This window comes from Lycorma delicatula, chromosome 10, assembly GCF_047948215.1.
Source record: "Lycorma delicatula isolate Av1 chromosome 10, ASM4794821v1, whole genome shotgun sequence".
Taxonomy (NCBI): domain Eukaryota; kingdom Metazoa; phylum Arthropoda; class Insecta; order Hemiptera; family Fulgoridae; genus Lycorma; species Lycorma delicatula.
In genome coordinates this window covers 43608960-43627733 of record NC_134464.1, presented here as the reverse complement: position 1 = coordinate 43627733, position 18774 = coordinate 43608960, and the positions used below count along the sequence as shown (strand labels likewise).

Sequence of the window (18774 nt, the reverse complement as noted above, 5' to 3'; positions counted from 1 at the left end):
GGCGTTTTGTTTTTCATCTAGAAAGTTCTTGGATCAGACCCTGACCAAGCTTGGCATTTTTCCTATCCTAAAAGTATTACATACCATATTTTTTTCATGTAGAAGCCTTGTGATGAATTAATTATCTAAAAAAATTATATTTTTAAACATAGTTTTATTTGTTATTCATTTACATCAGATAATGTTGAATATTTGAGGCAAACCTTTTTTGCACTGGGGTAATTATTCTTTTACTGCAAGGAAGCTTTTAAACAAATCACTTGTATAGGGTTGGTATTGTATTGTGGTTTTAGTTATAGTAATTGATTGAATGTTTTCAGGCCTGAAATGTGTTGGATTAGTTTCAATATATTAGATTCAAAGTGTCATATATTTTTATATTTCATAATGATCAGATTTGCTAAAATTATTTCTTTTACAAGTATATGTAGAATATCTAGATTATGATTAGAGTTAATACTATATTACACATAACATGTTGCCAGCAAAGAAGTAGGTACCTCATACTGGTTTTTCATATGTTTAACTGATGTTATAATGCTGTGTTTACTGGTATGTTTTTCCAATGCTGGAGAAACATTAAAGCCATGTTTTTAACAAGAACGGATGATTTCAGACCTAATGCTTTGAATCAATAACACTGTATCCAAACATAACCTAAAAAAAACACATTTTAATCATAACTTCAATACCAGTGAACCAATTTTTATTTTACTTGTAGCAAGTTACTTGTCATTCAAAGGGCCTTCCAATGAGGTGTCACAAGCTAGATTATCTCATTTAGAAAAATTAAGTTTTCAACCCTTGAAAAGTTTTATAAAATATATAAGGGTGAAATTTTGTGCTTGTAATTTAAAAAATAATTTTCACAGTTTTAATCCACAGATTATGGTTATTTCAAGTTTTTTAAAAAGTAATGTCACATAATTTTTTAGTTATTTTTGTTGGACTGAAATTTAAAAAAAAGTACTATCCCAAATTGTTTTTCACACCTACCAAGTGAAGGAGTGAGCGGATTTTAATTTTCTTTCCACCAAAATTCGTTATTTTTTTTCGGTTGTCAGTTGATGTAATTAAATTTTATTGCAATTTAAGATTTTTAAGTTGGGGTAGGTGTAGCAGAGAGAGTGGGTTCCACCCCTTTGAAAATAGTTTTAAGAAGGTTCCCCCTGAGACTGGTGTACATACCTGCAAACAAAAATACTGTGGGAGCTGTTGAATAATAAATGTGGTAACTTTTCAACTGATCACCTGGTATAATAAAAGATATAAAAAATTATATAATAACAGGTATTTCAAAAAGGACATAACCCCGTTGTGTTCACAATGTAAATTTATTACAAAAATTAATGTTACTAAAATACTTATACAACAATATTCAAATTACCTTTAACTTTACAATGGATGTTTGAAATGATTTCCTGTGATCCTGATGCAAGTTCATACACGTTTCATAAATTTGCAGCCACTTTTCATAATGTTTGAAATCTCACTTTCAATGTTAGCTTTGATCTCAGTGTCAAGCATATGAAGATTGTTTTTAATAACTACACTTTTTAAAATACCTGCAAAGGAAAAAGTCTGCTGGTGTAAGACCTGGAAATCTTGGGGGCCACAACCCTTTTGATATCAAATGGTGACCAGAAAATTCCTGTAACATATCCAGTGTTTGTGTAACTCTTACATGGCAATAAACTCTTTGATTAAATTGCGATAAACCGCACCACCTACAGATTTGTCAAAAAATAAAGGCTTTATTACACAACACTGGAGATCGTACATCAAACACCAATTTTATGTGCATGTAATGATCGTTCATAAGGATTTTCAGCATTTCATATTTGGCAATTTAGGCTGTTAATGAGGTTGTCCAAGTGAAACAGTGCCTCATCACTGAAATAAACTCAATCCAAAATTTCAATACTATTGTCATCAACAAGAGAATGAAACCAACGACAATACTGTAAACGTTTTCTGTGGTCTACTTTCAGTTTTTGAACAACACTGATCTGATAAGCATGCAGTTGTAATTTTTTAGTACCCTGAAAACTGTAGACAGTGAAAGCCCAGCCTGTGAAGATAACTTTCTGGGCGAGCGAATCAAATGTTCTTTCATATCCTCTAGAATTCCTTACTCTTAGTAGTGACAGTCAACCCGCGCTTTTCTGATCTTGTACATTCACAGTTTCACAAAATTTTTTAATCAAACATGATATCGTCGATCTCTTTTAAATTTAACTTAAGTAAATTTTTATTGGTTATCAGTGTTTTTAATTTGGTTTTGTTGAGTTTGAAAAATATCTTTTGTTAGTTGATAGGTTTTAATACTGATGGAAATGTCTTTCGAGGCATTTGCATTGGTGCTGTACTGATGCCTGAAATATGTAATCAGGTATTGAGGGTCTAGAAGGTAAGATGACCTCTGGTAAAGCTCATCAGGCTAGGGGTGAAGGAGGTGGTGGTGTGGTGACTGGGATTATCACGAGGCAGGTGCCTTTCCCTTTGGGGGTCAGGATGATTGTATCATTTCAGTTGTGTAAATACACTGATAGAAATTTCTGTCAAGGCATTTGCATTGGTGGCATCCTAACAGAGGCCAAAATGATAGCATTGTTGTGTTATCAAGCGTAGAGGGTCTAAAAGATGACCTTGGTAAAGCACAAAAGGGCTAGGAACAGATTGGGAGGAGGGTGTCGACTGGGATCATCACAAGGTGGATCTTCCCCTACAAGGGTCAAGATGTTCATTTAAGCATTGTAGTATCCCTTTTGCTTTTTTACTGCTGAATAACTCTTACTCTTTTAGAGACTTGTTAAAATTGGTGATTTTATTCTGTTCAGATGACACTTTCATTTACTGTAGTGTAATACTAATTATAAATTTTCTCTATTTGTTATCTATTGTGGAATGCCCTGTAAAACATGTTATGTTAGATAAAAATTTGGTTGGTTAAAAAAAATTCAAAATGAAAAGTCTTAAGATCAGAGAGAGAGAGAGAGAGAGAGAGAAGAGAAATTTGTGGCAGAATTTTGTGTGAAGATTAAATGGATTGTTAGGTCATGTGTTAAGATATTCAGATTTAGTTAATTTGGTTATATACGGGTGTGTAGAAGGTGAAGATTATTAGGATAGAGAAAAACAAAACATTTGAATATATAAAATGGATAAATGAGGAAGTGGTATGCATGTAGTAAATGTGGCGAAGTTAAAAAATTAATATAGAAAAGAATGAAAATACTATTGAAACATGTAATTAACTGAAAAAAAGAATTGCTTTTTAAACACTCTTGGAGTGTTAAAGAATTGCTTCTTTAACATTCTGAAGAGTATAGTGGAGTAAGAAGTAATGATTAACAGTCAGTCATTAATTCTATTACCTTCTTTTTTAAAAAAAGAAAGAAAAGGGTAATTTATTTTATCCCATTTTCTCAGAAATATAATTTTTCTTTTGTTTGTTGTTTATCTGCTTATACAGTCTTAGAATCATATAACGCAATTATTTTTATACTGTTATTAATTTTGTTAAAATAACTTTCTGAACGTTTGCTTATATTACAATTTCTTTAATTTTTCTTTATTGGCTTCTTTAACTTGTACTTTCATTTCATATGTAATCACAAAACTTGGTTAAAGAAGTTCCCCTTTGTTTCTGGGTTTGGATATCAGACCTAATGTCATATTGATAAAAAAAAAATGTTTACTGCAAGTAATGTGTATGCTATGCTTAAATGTAATATAAGTTAATAAATAGAAAAAAAGATGATTAAAATTAAATTAGAAAATAAATTTTGTTTTCTTGAGTATAAAAAAATATAGTTCATTTTTTTTATTGTAATTTTCATAACATTATTACCTGTTTATTTTTTTTTATATTAAAAGTAAAACTTATTGAATAAAAAAATCTCTGAACTTCTCAAGAAAACATTTGACAATTTCTTTTATTAAAATACAAAATGTTGAGTTTTCTTACTTTTTTATTTAAAGATTTCTTTAGCCGAAGTAAATGAATAAATGACTGCTACTTGGTATTTGAGCTAGCACTTGCTTGACTAAATTTGAAATCCAGCTGTAGTGATTGTGACTGATTGATTGATGTGGGAAGGAGCAACTGTATATAATTTATGAAGGACAATTTTTTAAGTAGTAATAGGAAAGCATTAATAATTATCAATTCAAGGTACTTTTTAAAAAAGTCTAGTAAATTATGGATTTTAAATATTGTAAAGGAGTCTAGCGTTTTAGGTCCGGGAATCAATTAAAGAAGTGCAACTTGATATTTTCAATAATTAAGGAATTATTTTGGCTTTTCTTGTAGGTTTTCCAAGAAAAATTATATTTCAGTAATTTCTGAAAAAAATCCAGAAAAGATTTTGAACAACATAAAAATTATTAAAATTAGTCTAGTAAAATGCTAGAAATAATCCTGTTTTTATAAAAATTTAAAAATGAATTCATTTTTTGTTATTTAGGTTTGCATCCCCTAGTAATAGAAGTTGGGGAGGAGGGGGTGGTGGTCCAGGCAGTGCTAGTGGTGATGATTGGAACAATAGATTTCCTGGGCCCGGTGGACCTGGTCCAGGCGGAACTGGTCCAAGTCCTGACCGTCTACCAGATTGGTAAGTCTTTACAAATTATGGAATTAATGTATAACATTATGCATGTTATGACCGATGTGTTTTCATCCAATATTGCTGAGCACTATTTGCAGCTGCCGCACATTCACTTAAATTGTGTGTCTGCACGTCGGGATTCTTTTCAGTTATGTCTTTTGGCTCAGCATGTATCCTCCTTTTCTGTAGTCATTAATCAGTTGACTGACTTGTGGATATTTTTAATATATTTTTTTATCTACTTTTTTAGGTTAATAAACTTTGAAGCAATGGCATGCAGACAATTTTTTTTAATGTTATGATCATTCTATTCTCTAATATTCCATTCCATAACCTTACGCATAGTTGAAGTAGATATATGAAAACAAATGTCTTCTCATTTATCTATGTATTCAATGCTTCTCCAATAAAATTAAATTAATAGCAGATAAGAACTTCACACAAAATCACAAACAAGCCACAGCACATTAGATCTAATTTCCTGGTGGGTGGTAAATGGAGGAAACCCTCCCTGGAGGGAATCTGTAGAAAAGTGAGGGAATTATTTACAAGAGGCAGAAGTTGATCAGACCAATCCAGTTGCCATATGCTTTAAGTAAGGCAGGTGAACAGAACTAGCAAAGACCAAGCAATTGTTGCTACATTTGGCTCATACCCATAGCCATAGCCACATACCAGTTATATAATTGCTCTCAAATATTTCCTTTCTAAATGCACCTTAATAGATTAATGTTGATCAGTTATATATAATGAAACTGTATGATTGTTATAATGTTGACCTTCACTTATATATTAGTTTTAAGGGAAAAAAGAAAAAAAAAACATTTTGCCCTAGTTTTGTAAAGTTATGCTTGATATCCCGACAGTTTATAATATATTTAATTTTTAGCTGATTATACGAAATAAGAATGATGGTTTTATAATAATAAATTCAACAGATTTAGGAAATGTAAAAAGAAACATTAGATAAGAATAAAATTAGAATCTTTGTTAAGTTGATAGAATGCAACTTCTGAAACCTGATAGTTCAATAATACCTGGAATATCTCCAGAGCATCATGCTGAAAATTGAAGAATATGAACGAAGAATAAATTCTCAGTGACAGTGATGTTTTCAGGTTTATTTAAATTTATTACTTTTCCTTTCAGTTTTTAGTGCTTTCCTTAAAAAGTATGCAATGACTTAATATTTCTCATCCTCTCATATTTTTTTTTTTTTAAATGAATGCTGTTGACATGAAACAAATACCATAATGGTGGAATTTTATTTATCAATGTTAATTCTTAATTGTATCATGAATTCTATGGGAATTATATTTTAATTTGAATGCAATAATGTAGAATATACACTGTTTCACTTACATAACAGTATCACGAAATATACATTGAAAAGGGAAATAATAATTAAGGGCCTATTGACTTTTTATTTAACATTCTTTGCTTTATTAATTTATTTAGATTAGGATGAATCATAGCAAATATAGGCTGATTTATGTAGGTATTTAAAGGGAGGATTTCTGCGAAAAGTTCAAAAATTTGATTAACAAATTATGCTACAACTTTTTTATTTTTATCACAAAATCTTTTCTTTTTATAAAAAGTTACTCTGATTTTAATAATATTGTCCATAATCCACTCAAGTTTTTAAGGTACAGTAAATAAAGAAATTTAATTATAAGAAAATGAGTTTTGTTTTTAGTATTTTCTTTGTTAGATCCTTATTTACTGGGTGGAGGTTAAAAATGCAAAAACTTTTAAATTAAAAATGTCAATTCAGTTTTATTTTATTGTAAACAGTATTAAAAAATAGAAAACAAGCATTTTTTCACGTAGGAAAATGATGGAACTAGAAATTCTGAATTATCTATATATTCAAATGATCAAGGTATAGTGTATATATTTATTAATTATTAGTTTACAGTAATATCATTGTTTAATAATTACAGGAGAAGGGGAGGAGGATCAGGTGCACCACCATTTCCTCATGAGTTGAAAAATGAATGGGATGATTTAAGACCTTCTACTGTTGTTGATTATGGACATCGTCCAGCTGCTGGATTCTCAGGTATATATATTTCTTTTACATATATGAATTTTATTATTTTTTTTAATATATTTGTTTATTGTGTAACCTGTTATGGAATATTTGGTGAAAAATATGATGTTTTTTCTTCATATGTCTATATTTCTGGACCAGGACAAAGACAATAAATTACACCCTAGCGCATTCTTTGTGTGGGTTGATCATTTCTTTCTCTTTCCCCTTCCCCCGTATGCATTTTTTGTCTTTAGATGAATGCAGTAGTGAACGGATCAGCAGCCACATGTTTATGGGATTTTGCTTTCACTTTCTAATAGCCAGCAGAGCACTTCTTTATTGTAACTTAGTGGGATAGTGTCTTACTGATAATTGTAGGTTTTATACCAGTTTAACTGCCTAAGGACTCCATTCTTACGCATAGTTGTACAAAAAGCCAAATTCTAATGACTGAGATTCCTATTGGGTATAGCGACGACTTATATTACTTAAAAAAATGTGAACTAAACTTTGTACATCTTACATAATCATTAATTATAATTTTCTTTTCTTTTCATTGTTATGATTTTGATTTAATCAAGAAATACATTAGATTTATAATTAAAAATTACTGTTACTCTTTAAAATTGTATTTTTCCCATAATCTATACAGACACAGCAGTGACATATTATAACAGTACAAAGAAATTCCATCGGTGACGATAATAAAAAAATATTTTTACCTTGTTTTTGTAATCAACATGTTCATCTGGCTTGCAACAGTACCATACACAGCTACTCTGTGTACAGACAGTGAAAATGAAATTAGCTGCCAGTCATATTTTTTGGTTTCCAGTGCCATAATAATGTGTGCACATCACTTACATTTCCATACACAGTGTAAACTCACTCAAGCAGACTGGTAAACTAAAAATAATAACCAACCTGATGGATTAACATAAAATTCTCATCACGGGACTGGGACTCTAGGAAATTAAGAAACACTGACCAAGATGCCATGGAATCTTAAGTGATATGATATAAGCTTTATAAAGGTGTATCTGGAAAGAGAGTGATGTATAGAATTCTACTGTTTGGAACAAGCTTTTTGGTCTGCCTCAAAATAATAAACGCTGTACAAGAATTCAAGTCACAATCTCAAGAATCTCAATATTCACTCTAAAAGCATTTAATAAAATCTACACCAAAATAAACGCCCATAGCCACTAATAATAAAAACAAATCTCCAAAAGACCTTAAAGAAACAGAAAAGTTCTAGGATCCGCTTGACCGACCATAAATAACATTCCCAAAAATCATGCTAAACAACTAATCAGAAACTTCATCACTCAACTAGGCAGAGAAAGAAGATACCGCAACATCATTGGAAAATGGCTCACCCAAAAGAGAACAAATGAAAATGGACAGTGACTCATTGATCTTTGCAGAAACCACAACCTAATCTCGAAATCCGCATATTTCACCACATATTAACATTTCACCTGGAATTAGCCCCAAAATAAACCCTGTAAAAAGCATCAATGGTGGAAATATTTTAACAAACTCCTAAATTGCAAAGGACCAACATAACTTTTAAACTTTGACACCAGCACCCCAATAACAACACCATTGGAAAATATCAACCCTCCCACAATAAAAGAATTGTACCAAGCACTGGGTAAGATGAAGAATTACTAAGGAGCGAGAGAAGATCAGACCTTTGTAGAGATCTGGAAACATGCAGGAAGGCAAGCAAATTGACCTTCACTAACAGCTTCTAGATCAAAGAAGAGCTACCAGAACACTGGACGACAGTCCTCATCCACCCCAAAAAGCGGATAAAACAGTCCCTAACAACTGCAGGGGAATCTCACTCTTAGATACAACATACAAACATTTTTTTCAAGAATCATCCTCAACAGGATCAGTTTACAACTCAAATGCTATTCACTATATACATATTACAACTTTATTAAGAAATGAAAATTTTACAATTTTAAACATATTAAAACTAATAGTACGTAGGAAAAACTTCAGTTTTATGACATTGTCATAAAACATTATGACATTGTTAGCTTTATTCTATTACGGTTAAGTTTGTTTTATATTTTATTATGTTTAATTCTTATTTTGTTCTAGAATTTGACGAACCTGAATCATTGGAACCTATTCGTACGTATGATTATGAACATGGCTCAAAGAGGGGAAATACTCGTTGGGGGCCAGATGGTGGCGGTAAAGGTAATGTAATTTTCAGTTATTAGCTTTAATACTTTAATGATATTTACTTAAATTAATATTTTCCGTTGCTGTATGAGAAGAATTTAAACTAGCCTTACTAGCCTTACATTGTACTATGACATGATATATGTCAGTTCATCTCCTTGAAATAACATGTTTTTAAAAGTAGTTCAAATACAATATCCACTTTGTTTTACTTATTATCAGTTTGTGTTTCAATCCTTGTACCATCTTTAGTGTTACACTAAAGTTGCATACAAAAAAAAATCGTGGAACAAAATTTTATCAAAATGATAATAAATTTAAAAGAAAAAGTAAATATGTAATTTTGGAGTAGTATTTATATTTATAATACGAGGTGTGTTTTTAAAGTAAATCTGTTTTGCATTTGCATTTGTGATGTAAACAGATGGCATCTTTGTAGTTTTATTATTTCAATCAATAGTTAGCTGTTGGTAACAGTAGTTCAGTCATTTTTTGTTTATATTCATTCATCTAAATGAGTTCTACAATTTATTATCCTGTGAAGTGTGACATATGAAAAGTAATCTGATTTTTTATGGTAAAAAACAATTCTTAACAGATGGTTTGATTGAAAAAGTGGACAAAAAAATTTGATAAAATCGATACTTCACTGTACCACAGTTGTTTTTGATGATCTTTGATTTATGAAGTTTTGATTGAAAAATTGGACTCTAAAAAGTGTCTACCAGATGATTGCCAAAGATGTTAGTGCGCGTGCACACACGCACACTGAAAAATGTCTTGAATGAAACCTAGATTTCTTGTATCAATGTCAAGAAGCAGCAGTCAGTGTGATGGGAGTATTCATAATTTACTAGACCAAAGACATTCAAAACAAGAATGTTCAGTAAAGTAGCTTATGGCTACTCTTATTTTTGAACAAAAAAAGTGTCTTGTTGTTGAATTTAGTGATCATGGAACTACTGGGAGTGCGATAAGTATTGCAAAACATTAAAAATTTTTTAGAAATTTATAAAAAAACAGTGTGGGATGCTATTCCGTGAGATGTTGTTTTTGCAATACAATGCTCGGCAATTCAGACAATGAGGTAATTAGAAAAATTTCATAGGAAAATCTTCAATCATTCACCCTGTACTCTCGCAGTTATTTTCTTTTTCATCTTAAACAAAAGTTTGACAATGACAATGAATTGAAAAATGGCATTACTGTGAAGTTTAAGCCCCTGGTGGTGGAACTTCTTGAAGAGGGAATGAGAAGTTATAAAAAATGTGAAATAAATGTGGTTTTTTGTGCAAGTAATAAAATTTGTTCATAATTTTCAATTTTTTTAAATTTATTTCAAAACTCACTTTAAAAACACACCTTGTGCAGTATATTAATATTTTACTTTTCTTATAATAAAATATTTAAATAATTGTTGGGGCATAATTATTGCCCCCCCCCCCCTATATTTTGTTGATAGTTTTTTAGAACTACAACAGAATTTAGAGCTGAAATTTGGGATGTAGATTTGCAAAAATATTGTTTGTGTAGTTGCTAATGAATTTCCTATTATTGGGAAAGCGTTGTAGAATGGTTTTTGTTTAGACAATTAATCTTCAGTTTTCTTGTAGTAGTTTAAAATAAATGCTGCTGTATTGTTTGCTAGATAGCATGTAATTATTGACCACACTAAGTGAGTTAAGTTTGACGTAGTTTGAATGAATGGAAACATTTTTTTTTTGTTGTTACAATAGAATAATAAGCAGAAAGATAACTAATTATGTGATGTAATGAATGTATTCTTCAGGTGTTCTCAACAAGTTGGTGATGACTTCTTAGTTATCACTAATAATTGTAAGTAAAAAAAAACACAGGTATGAGGTATGTGAAAAGGAAGAAATAAAGCTGAAATGAGAGTGGTTCAGAGCAACCAGTGTCATCCACAACAGATGGATTGTCAAGGTCAAAAATAACAACAGTTCCAAGTTTTGTAGCATTTGTAATCCTTGTTGGCCAAATATGAAAATGAACTTTACCAGTAGTGTTATGGAGTTCTGTTCTTAAAAGGTAATACATTTAACCCTTTCACAGTTGGAAACAAAATCAATCCAGAATTGCAAATTTAAAATGACTTGTTTATCAAGAAACATTGATTAGGTAAATTCAGTTGTTTTCATATACCTACTCAAAGGAGGGTAGTTTGGCTGTACTGGGAGAATAATTAGTTCCCTCAGGTCATTCTCAGGTTTCTTCTATCTCTTGAACATTCATCTGAATACAGTTTAAAATTTTGACTAAATGAAGAAATTACATTTTTGTGAAGGTCAGTCATGAAAATGTTTGGCTAGAATTACAATACCTTTAAAACAATAACACAGGTCAACAAAATTAAGGAATTTGAAAGTTGTTTGTAATCTAATAGCTGATTTTTATATTATTTTATGGGCTGATTTCAAATATGGCCACCGTTTTTTCTATAATTTAAGAATTTTTCACAATACTAAAAAAGGGAAATGTAAAAAAGACTTGTACTGCCTTTTTTCCTTTCAATGCTTCTCGGGTTGTATTTTCTTTTGTAGTCAGCTTGCGAATTGTCTTTATGGATACACCAACAGTAGTCGCTATCATGTTCACATTCCACCTTCCCTAATATCTGCGTTCCATTTCCTTTATATCTTGGTGAAATCTTTCACCTTGTTCTTAACTTATAGCACCAAGGTTTTTGGGGAAGTAATCAATGTGAGAATGCAGAAAATACCTTCAAGATCATTGAACAACCCAATTCTTGGAATTTCAGTATCATGTTTTCCACTATACACAATTTGGGTCCTTATTGTTCCCAAGAAATTTCTTTATGACTTCTTTAATTGTTTTCTATGGTTCTTTTTCAATCTCTTCCAGAGAGTTTATTTTTCCAAAAAACTCCAGATAATAATCTATACAGTTTATTCTGTGAACAAGGCAAAATTCTGATGTTTTATCGTCTATTTCTTTTGCCTTACTACACTGTAAATCATTTATTTATAACTCTGAAAAATTGATTGCCAAATAGAGTCTTCTCAGCTATTGTCCTCAAATTCTACTTCCTCCTCCTCTGTTACCTCATCAGATAATTTTCCCTCACTGTAATATTTATATATTCCGCCACCTGTTACTTCTTTTTTAATGTCTCCTTAACATTGGCTTTCTATCCACGCATAATAATGTTATTACGCTATGTTTCATTTATTTACAGTATTTAATATAAATCAATTGTGCCTAGTAAATGAAAAATAGTTAATATTTTCAAAGTCTCTTTCTTAGCTACGGAAATATTTAATCCTCTATATTTTAATTAATTGTAAGAAAATTGACCTTAAATTTGTTTTTATTTATGCATTTATTATCTGAAATTTAATTATACTGGAAAAAGGTTTGCACAATTACATCGGTTACTTTTTCTTTTTTGTTTGCAAACTGTTTTCTTTGTTTAACTGGTTTTTATATTAAAGTAGCATGGTTTTTATAAAAAATAATATTAAGCAATTATTTAAAAAGGGATTAACTGAGAAGGTTTTTTATCCTTCACAGTTTGTTACTGTCATATCTTGACATTTTTCAGATTGAAGGGAAAATCGTAATTTTTCATACTCTCATAATAAACTATTGTACCATAATGAATATTTTTCTGATTAATGGATTTTTACGGATGAAAATGATTTATTTTTAAAATTTTTTTTAAGTTTACATTATTATTTTACACTTAAAGATATTCACTGTTGTATCTGTGGTTCTTGTTTTAACAGATTCTCGAATGCGTGGTAATTCAAGAGACAGAGGTGGACCTGGTGGTAGAGATGACAGATTTAGAGGATCTCGAGGTGGTGGAGGTTTTGGTAGAGACAGGGATATTGATCGAGATAGAGATCGTGACAGAGATAGAGATCGAGAAAGAGATAGGGATAGGGACAGAGACAGAGACAGAGACAGGGACAGGGACAGGGACAGGGACAGAGATAGAGACAGGGATAGAGACAGGGATAGAGATAGGGATAGAGACAACAGAGGTAGAGGTAAGTTATTATTATTATTATTCTGATTTTTATTTCATTTTTACATATAAAATATTAGTAATGTTTGTAAAATTTGTATTATCCTGTATGCTTTGTTTTTTTTTTATCTGGAGAATTTTCATGTTAAATGTTGAGTATAGTTGTTTGAGAGATAGCAAGTATTATTTTTACTGATCATTGTTTATCGACATTTAAGTAATATCATGAAAATTATATCTTAAAAAATTCTGAATAATAGACATTTAAATGAAAAAAATTGACATTAGGAAAAATGATTTTAGTTTTAAAAAACAGTCACTAGCAAATAAATTTTATTTCGTACTGATATGTTATTTAGATCACGCAATTTTAAGATAAATTATAAAATCAAATTATAAGGTAAAAAATAAATGTGATTAAAGTCCATATTAATTATTTAAATACAAACATGTGAAATTTTATTAAGGTTAAATATATAAATAAAATATAAAAAAAGTTTGTAAAATAATTTTCAATTCAGAAGCCAGTATTGAAGATTATCTTGTGTATATGTTTATTCAGTTTGAACAGGATGCACATAAATCATTTTTTTATTTGTAATTTAAATAAATTGTTTGTAAGATTTTTCAAATGATTTGGCAATTTATTAAAAGTGACTACAAAGGCTTAAATGCCCTTTCACTTAAGCTGAACTACTGTGTTGAGTTATGTGAAAACAGTTCTGTTGTCTGGTTTGGTAAAAGTGAATATTATTATTTTTTTAAGGATAAATTAACTTATTTAATTTTCTATATATCTGACCACATACTTACGGATGCCAGATAATGATCTGACAGCCTACTTTGTATGGGAATATATCTAGGAATAATAAATATTTAATAATGATAACAAGTTTAGCATTTTATTAAAGCACTTCCAAGCAAAGCAGCACAGTCTGATTTTTCGTACAAATGAAATAAATTTGATCATCCCAAATTAGAAAATAAAACATTTATTCAATTTATATTACAAAATGCAATTTGCTAACAATATCTTAATCTTATAAAAATTTTACCTTACTTTATTCTTAATAAATTAAGGTAAAAAAAGTTTTATTTGTCTTTCTAAGAATACAGCTATTACAGTTACAACTGTAAATATGTTATGTTATGTTTGCATAACATTAGTCAATCTTTTCAGATTATTGTCTGAATAATTTTCATACATATTGTCTCGATTAAAAAAAATTCTTTAAATTAAACACAAAATTATATTTCAAAACGCTAAAATAATTATGAAAGTAACAACTCACAAGAGAAAGAAACAGTTACTAGTACGATAATGACATTGCATACTAAAATGCTACATACAAATGCTGAATACTACATGTTAAAAAAACAATCATTATGTGCCAAAAATTCATCTGTTTTTTACTTGTCTCTTACTCAGCAAGATAATTATAACATATAAATTTTATTGCTCTTCTTGCATCCTAAATGCCCCTTAAAACCCAGAAGATCTTGTTGAAATTGAAAGGTATGAACTAAGGAAAACTGCCAACTTCATATTTATTATATTAAAAAAAAAAAATTATAAAAAAATTTTTATTTATCGTGTCGGCAAAGGAAATGTTTTAAAAGGTAATGATTTATACTATCAATAGGATGTTTATTATTTAAATATATATATATATATAATATTATATTTATGCAAGATAAATCTGTTGTTTTTATCATTTGTGCAATCAGAAATTTATCCTGAAACATTTTCTAGCCAAAATATTAAATTGTATGTTTAAAATTTTTTTAAAACTATTATCTTATAATTATTTCAAATTTTTGTTTACAGATAGACCAGTAGGTGGTGGTGGTGGTGGTGGGGGATCAATGCGTGAAGACAGTAAATATAATAAAGATGATAAGGATACTGATAAGTAAGTATATCTAATAAAAAAGAAAGAAAAGCAATTTGTGCTGTTATTGTAATTTAATTTTATGTTGTAAAACATTTTTAATTTTAATGTAGTGTTCATTGAACATAAAATAAAATCAGATGGTTGAATTTGTGTGCTTTCATTTCATAAATTACCATTCTTTTATAGTTCTCTTGAAAAGAGAAAATTTTCTCAAGGAAAACATTGATCTACAAAATACTTTGCAGACTGCATCTGTAGCAGTTTTCTTTAGTTATTCCTTCTAGGTTTTGGTACCATTTGTAATAAATTTTAGTAAAGTGACAGGCTGATAACCCATTGAGACAATTTTTCACCGATGGAAAATCCCTATTTTTCACTCTTTAATTTTCTACATTTGTGCAAATCAGCACAAATTTAAGTTAATTAATTACATGTTTAAAATTTTATGTTGTTTATATGTTAATATAGAGTAACATAATATATCCTTACTATTTTTTTTTTACATTCAACAAATACATCCAAGTTATATTACTAATAAACTGGCTATCTTATTTTTTTATTTTTATTTATTTATTTTTTACTGGGATACATCTCAAACTATTCAGAAACATGGAAGACTTAAATACTTTTTGCTTTCACATATTGTTTCCATCTTTTTTTTTTTTGTAGAACTATATACAATAAGCTTCAAATAGTAATTTTTTGATGGACATTTAGGGAAAAGTTGGTTCACTTTCTGCTTATAACTATATTTGAGTTTAACCTAAAGGTATGCACCTCTTTTTTATAATTTTACATTGTCAATTGAGTCAAAACTTTTTATTTTTCATTTTTAAACTGGCTGTATTTTATTTTTTTTGTTAATGGAAGTTTTCTTCAGTATAAAAAAATTTCTTGTATCTCTTTGCATATCTTCTTGTTACATAAAAGATTTCAAGTTGCTGATGTTCATTTTTTTCGGTTGATTCTGTTTTCTTTATATTGCTTTATAAATTTTCATTTCTTAGTAACATAGTACTGTTGTTCATTACTTTTCTAATATTATAAAATCAATCTTATCATGAGATATTGAAAGAATTTGGATATGTAGCTTTTGTATTCATCCACTTAGTGTAGGTAAGTTTTTACTGTATTTAATGGAAAATATTTTCTTCAATTTGTTTGTAGATTCTGAATCTCTGGACATGTTTTTTTAATTATTTGACTTAATTAGAATTGTATTTATAGCATTTATCATAGATTTTTAAAAAGATTATATAAACTACATAAAATTATTTAGGTGTAATAATTGAGCCAAATAAAACTTTGCCTCTATCATTCTTGAGTCATGTTGCAATTGTAGTTATTGTAAGCTCTTTTTCTTGTTTACTATCTATGTTTTTATTTTCATCACAATATAGTGACTTAAGAAAGAGTCTAATTAGGAGAGATTGCATCAGTAAGAAATTATAGCCAAAAGCTACTTTTTGTTTACCTTAAAATTTATAATTAGCACCATTCTTAAAAATATCTGACCTACTAAGTTACTTTCTATAAAATGAAACTTATTTGAAATTTTAATCAGCCTTTTCAAATCCATAAATTCAAGAATTGCCATTTAGGAATCCAGTAGTTTCCTTAAGGGCACTTTTAGGAAAATTTAGGTGCAATATGACCTGTTAATTTATTTTTTTATTTGTGTGATGGTACTGCAAGAATAATCCTAAATTTTTATCAGCAATCGTACAAAACTATTTTTTCAGAAAAATATTTAGCAGCATGTATACATTTGTTTTTCATTCCAAAGACTGAGAAAACTAATTTAGAAAAATCCAATTGTTTTAAGCACTGACAAATAATTTTTAGCTAAAATAGCCAGACACGTCCTTGGTTCTCCATAAATTATATATGATTAATGTTAGTATTAAGTTTTATATGTAGAATACAAATTATCTTTTGCATTGCACAAGAATCACCTTCCCTCAATTTTACATTGTGTGTATAAATTTCATCACATTTTCATCATTGAATGATGAAAATCCATTATTTTGAATCATTAAAAGTGTCACTTTTACTTAAGATTTTGCACAAAATTTCACTATTTTATAAGCTGCACTGTATCTTCAAATTTGATCACAGCCATATTATTTTAACTCGTGAAAGAATTTGTAAACAAAAATAAAATAATTTGTTAAATTCAAAGAGGTACAAATTTTATATAGACTATTAGTCCAAAGAAAAAGCTAAACAAATTAATTGAAATGAAATTTATTTATTAGATCCACAAATAAAAAATAGTGCAGGTGTCGCCTTGGGAGATAGCAAAGAAGGTCCTCACAACAAACATCGCTGTGTTCTAATGGATTCATAATATAAGTGGTAATTTGTATTGTATTTTACCTGACCTATGAACAACCATTGCGAAGATCTGCTGATCAGCTATGATGTCTGGATTTTGGTTTCAACATTTTACCATTAAACTCTTGTTTTAGCATCAGATTGGAATAATTTGTTCACTCATATAGGTACTAACAGGTTACAAATAACATGACTGTATTTCTACTCCTGTGTGGTCAAAAACATGACTGCAGCTCTGTGCATTTCAAGTTTTTTTAATCAGAATCTTATGAAATGAACCAATATATTATAGTAATGTTGTGGGATTCTCCATAGATACAACTGCTGATTAAAATGAACGATTTTTCATTTTCTTCAACATGAATATTATTAATATTAATGGATGGGTGTTCTGAATAAAGATCTTCATTTAAAATGATTTTTGTTTATTTGAAAATGCACTGGGTAAGATTTAAACATTAGCCATTTAAACTTACTGCATCATTTAATGTTTATAAAACATTTACCAAACTTTATGCAAAATTTATTGCTAATCTGCTACTTACTAAAGTCAACTACAACAAAAGCCACCAACACAGTAAAACTTAGGATCTATTGTTCCCACTCAGGGACCACTTCAGAACATAGGAGCACAGATGAATGATTAATGTGAATAACATGAAGACAAGTAGTTAAAATTTGTGTTGCAAATATTGGTAAACTATGTTAAGTATTGTACATAAATGCTACTAAGATACTTTATGTTTTAAAGAAAGTTCACCAATTACTATCCACTTAACCGCATGGCTTTGAATGAGAAGTAATGCTATTTAGGTATAAAATATAAAAAAAATGATAATTTAAAAAAAATTTTTATTCAGATTAGGTCATCAGTCAGTTCAGACTTTTTCTATCATTTTATCAGTATATCTGTTTTCTGTTTACCATCAGATGCGTAAAGTAGAACCTACTTGAGAATTCATGAATTTTACATTCATGGAAGGGTGTGTCTTCTGTTTTTATCTGTAATAAACCATTATACCTTGTACACAAAATACTTCTCTGTGGTTACTAAAAATTTTTGTTTTTTTTACTTTTTCAAACATTTTAGATTCTTTGAACTCTTAAGGAAAATTGGCATGTATCTCATATAAATGATATGCTGCTGATACTTTAATGCATTAAGTTCATTACTTTTGAATAACTGTCATTTAATAGTATCAGTACATGCATTGCTTTTTATGATTATAGCTTACTTTCAACACTTGATTTTTTCAAGGTTTTTTCCTTATTGTACTATACATTAATCTGAACTTTTTTTCTCTTCATTTTAATATATAAAAATGTGGTAACTTAAGTGATTGTTAGGGATGTAGGATGTAGGGGGTATACCGAAATGAAACGACTAGCACTAGATAGGGAATCTTGGAGAGCTGCATCAAACCAGTCAAATGACTGAAGACAAAAAAAAAGTGATTAAATAAATTTCAGTTACCCAAGAGTAGACTAAATCATATTAATACAGGATTCTTTCTTTTAAAAATATTATTTATCATATTAATACTTCAGTCTTAATGCCTAATGTATAAAAGAAGTTACAAGTTAAACAGTTGTGGTGATAATGGTTACCTTTATGTAACATTTTAATTTAATAAGATAACTTTTCTACTGATTATCAACTCAATCATGTGTGTTGTG

The 18774-nt window shown here is 29.2% G+C and overlaps 1 protein-coding gene across 6 annotated transcripts in view; it reads left to right on the top strand.

Moving 5' to 3' along the window:
• Nucleotides 1–18774, top strand: part of LOC142331504 (uncharacterized) — a 517182-nt gene that overhangs the window by 41411 nt on the left and 456997 nt on the right. For all 6 annotated transcript variants that reach the window (XR_012758012.1, XM_075377455.1, XM_075377451.1 and 3 more), the window contains exons 13-17: nucleotides 4470–4616; nucleotides 6557–6675; nucleotides 8767–8868; nucleotides 12621–12887; nucleotides 14694–14778. Coding sequence is in view for 5 of the 6 variants with exons in the window: in XM_075377455.1 (XP_075233570.1) it covers nucleotides 4470–4616; nucleotides 6557–6675; nucleotides 8767–8868; nucleotides 12621–12887; nucleotides 14694–14778 (720 nt within the window). In the remaining variant the exon portion in view is untranslated. The remainder of the gene's footprint in view (nucleotides 1–4469; nucleotides 4617–6556; nucleotides 6676–8766; nucleotides 8869–12620; nucleotides 12888–14693; nucleotides 14779–18774) is intronic.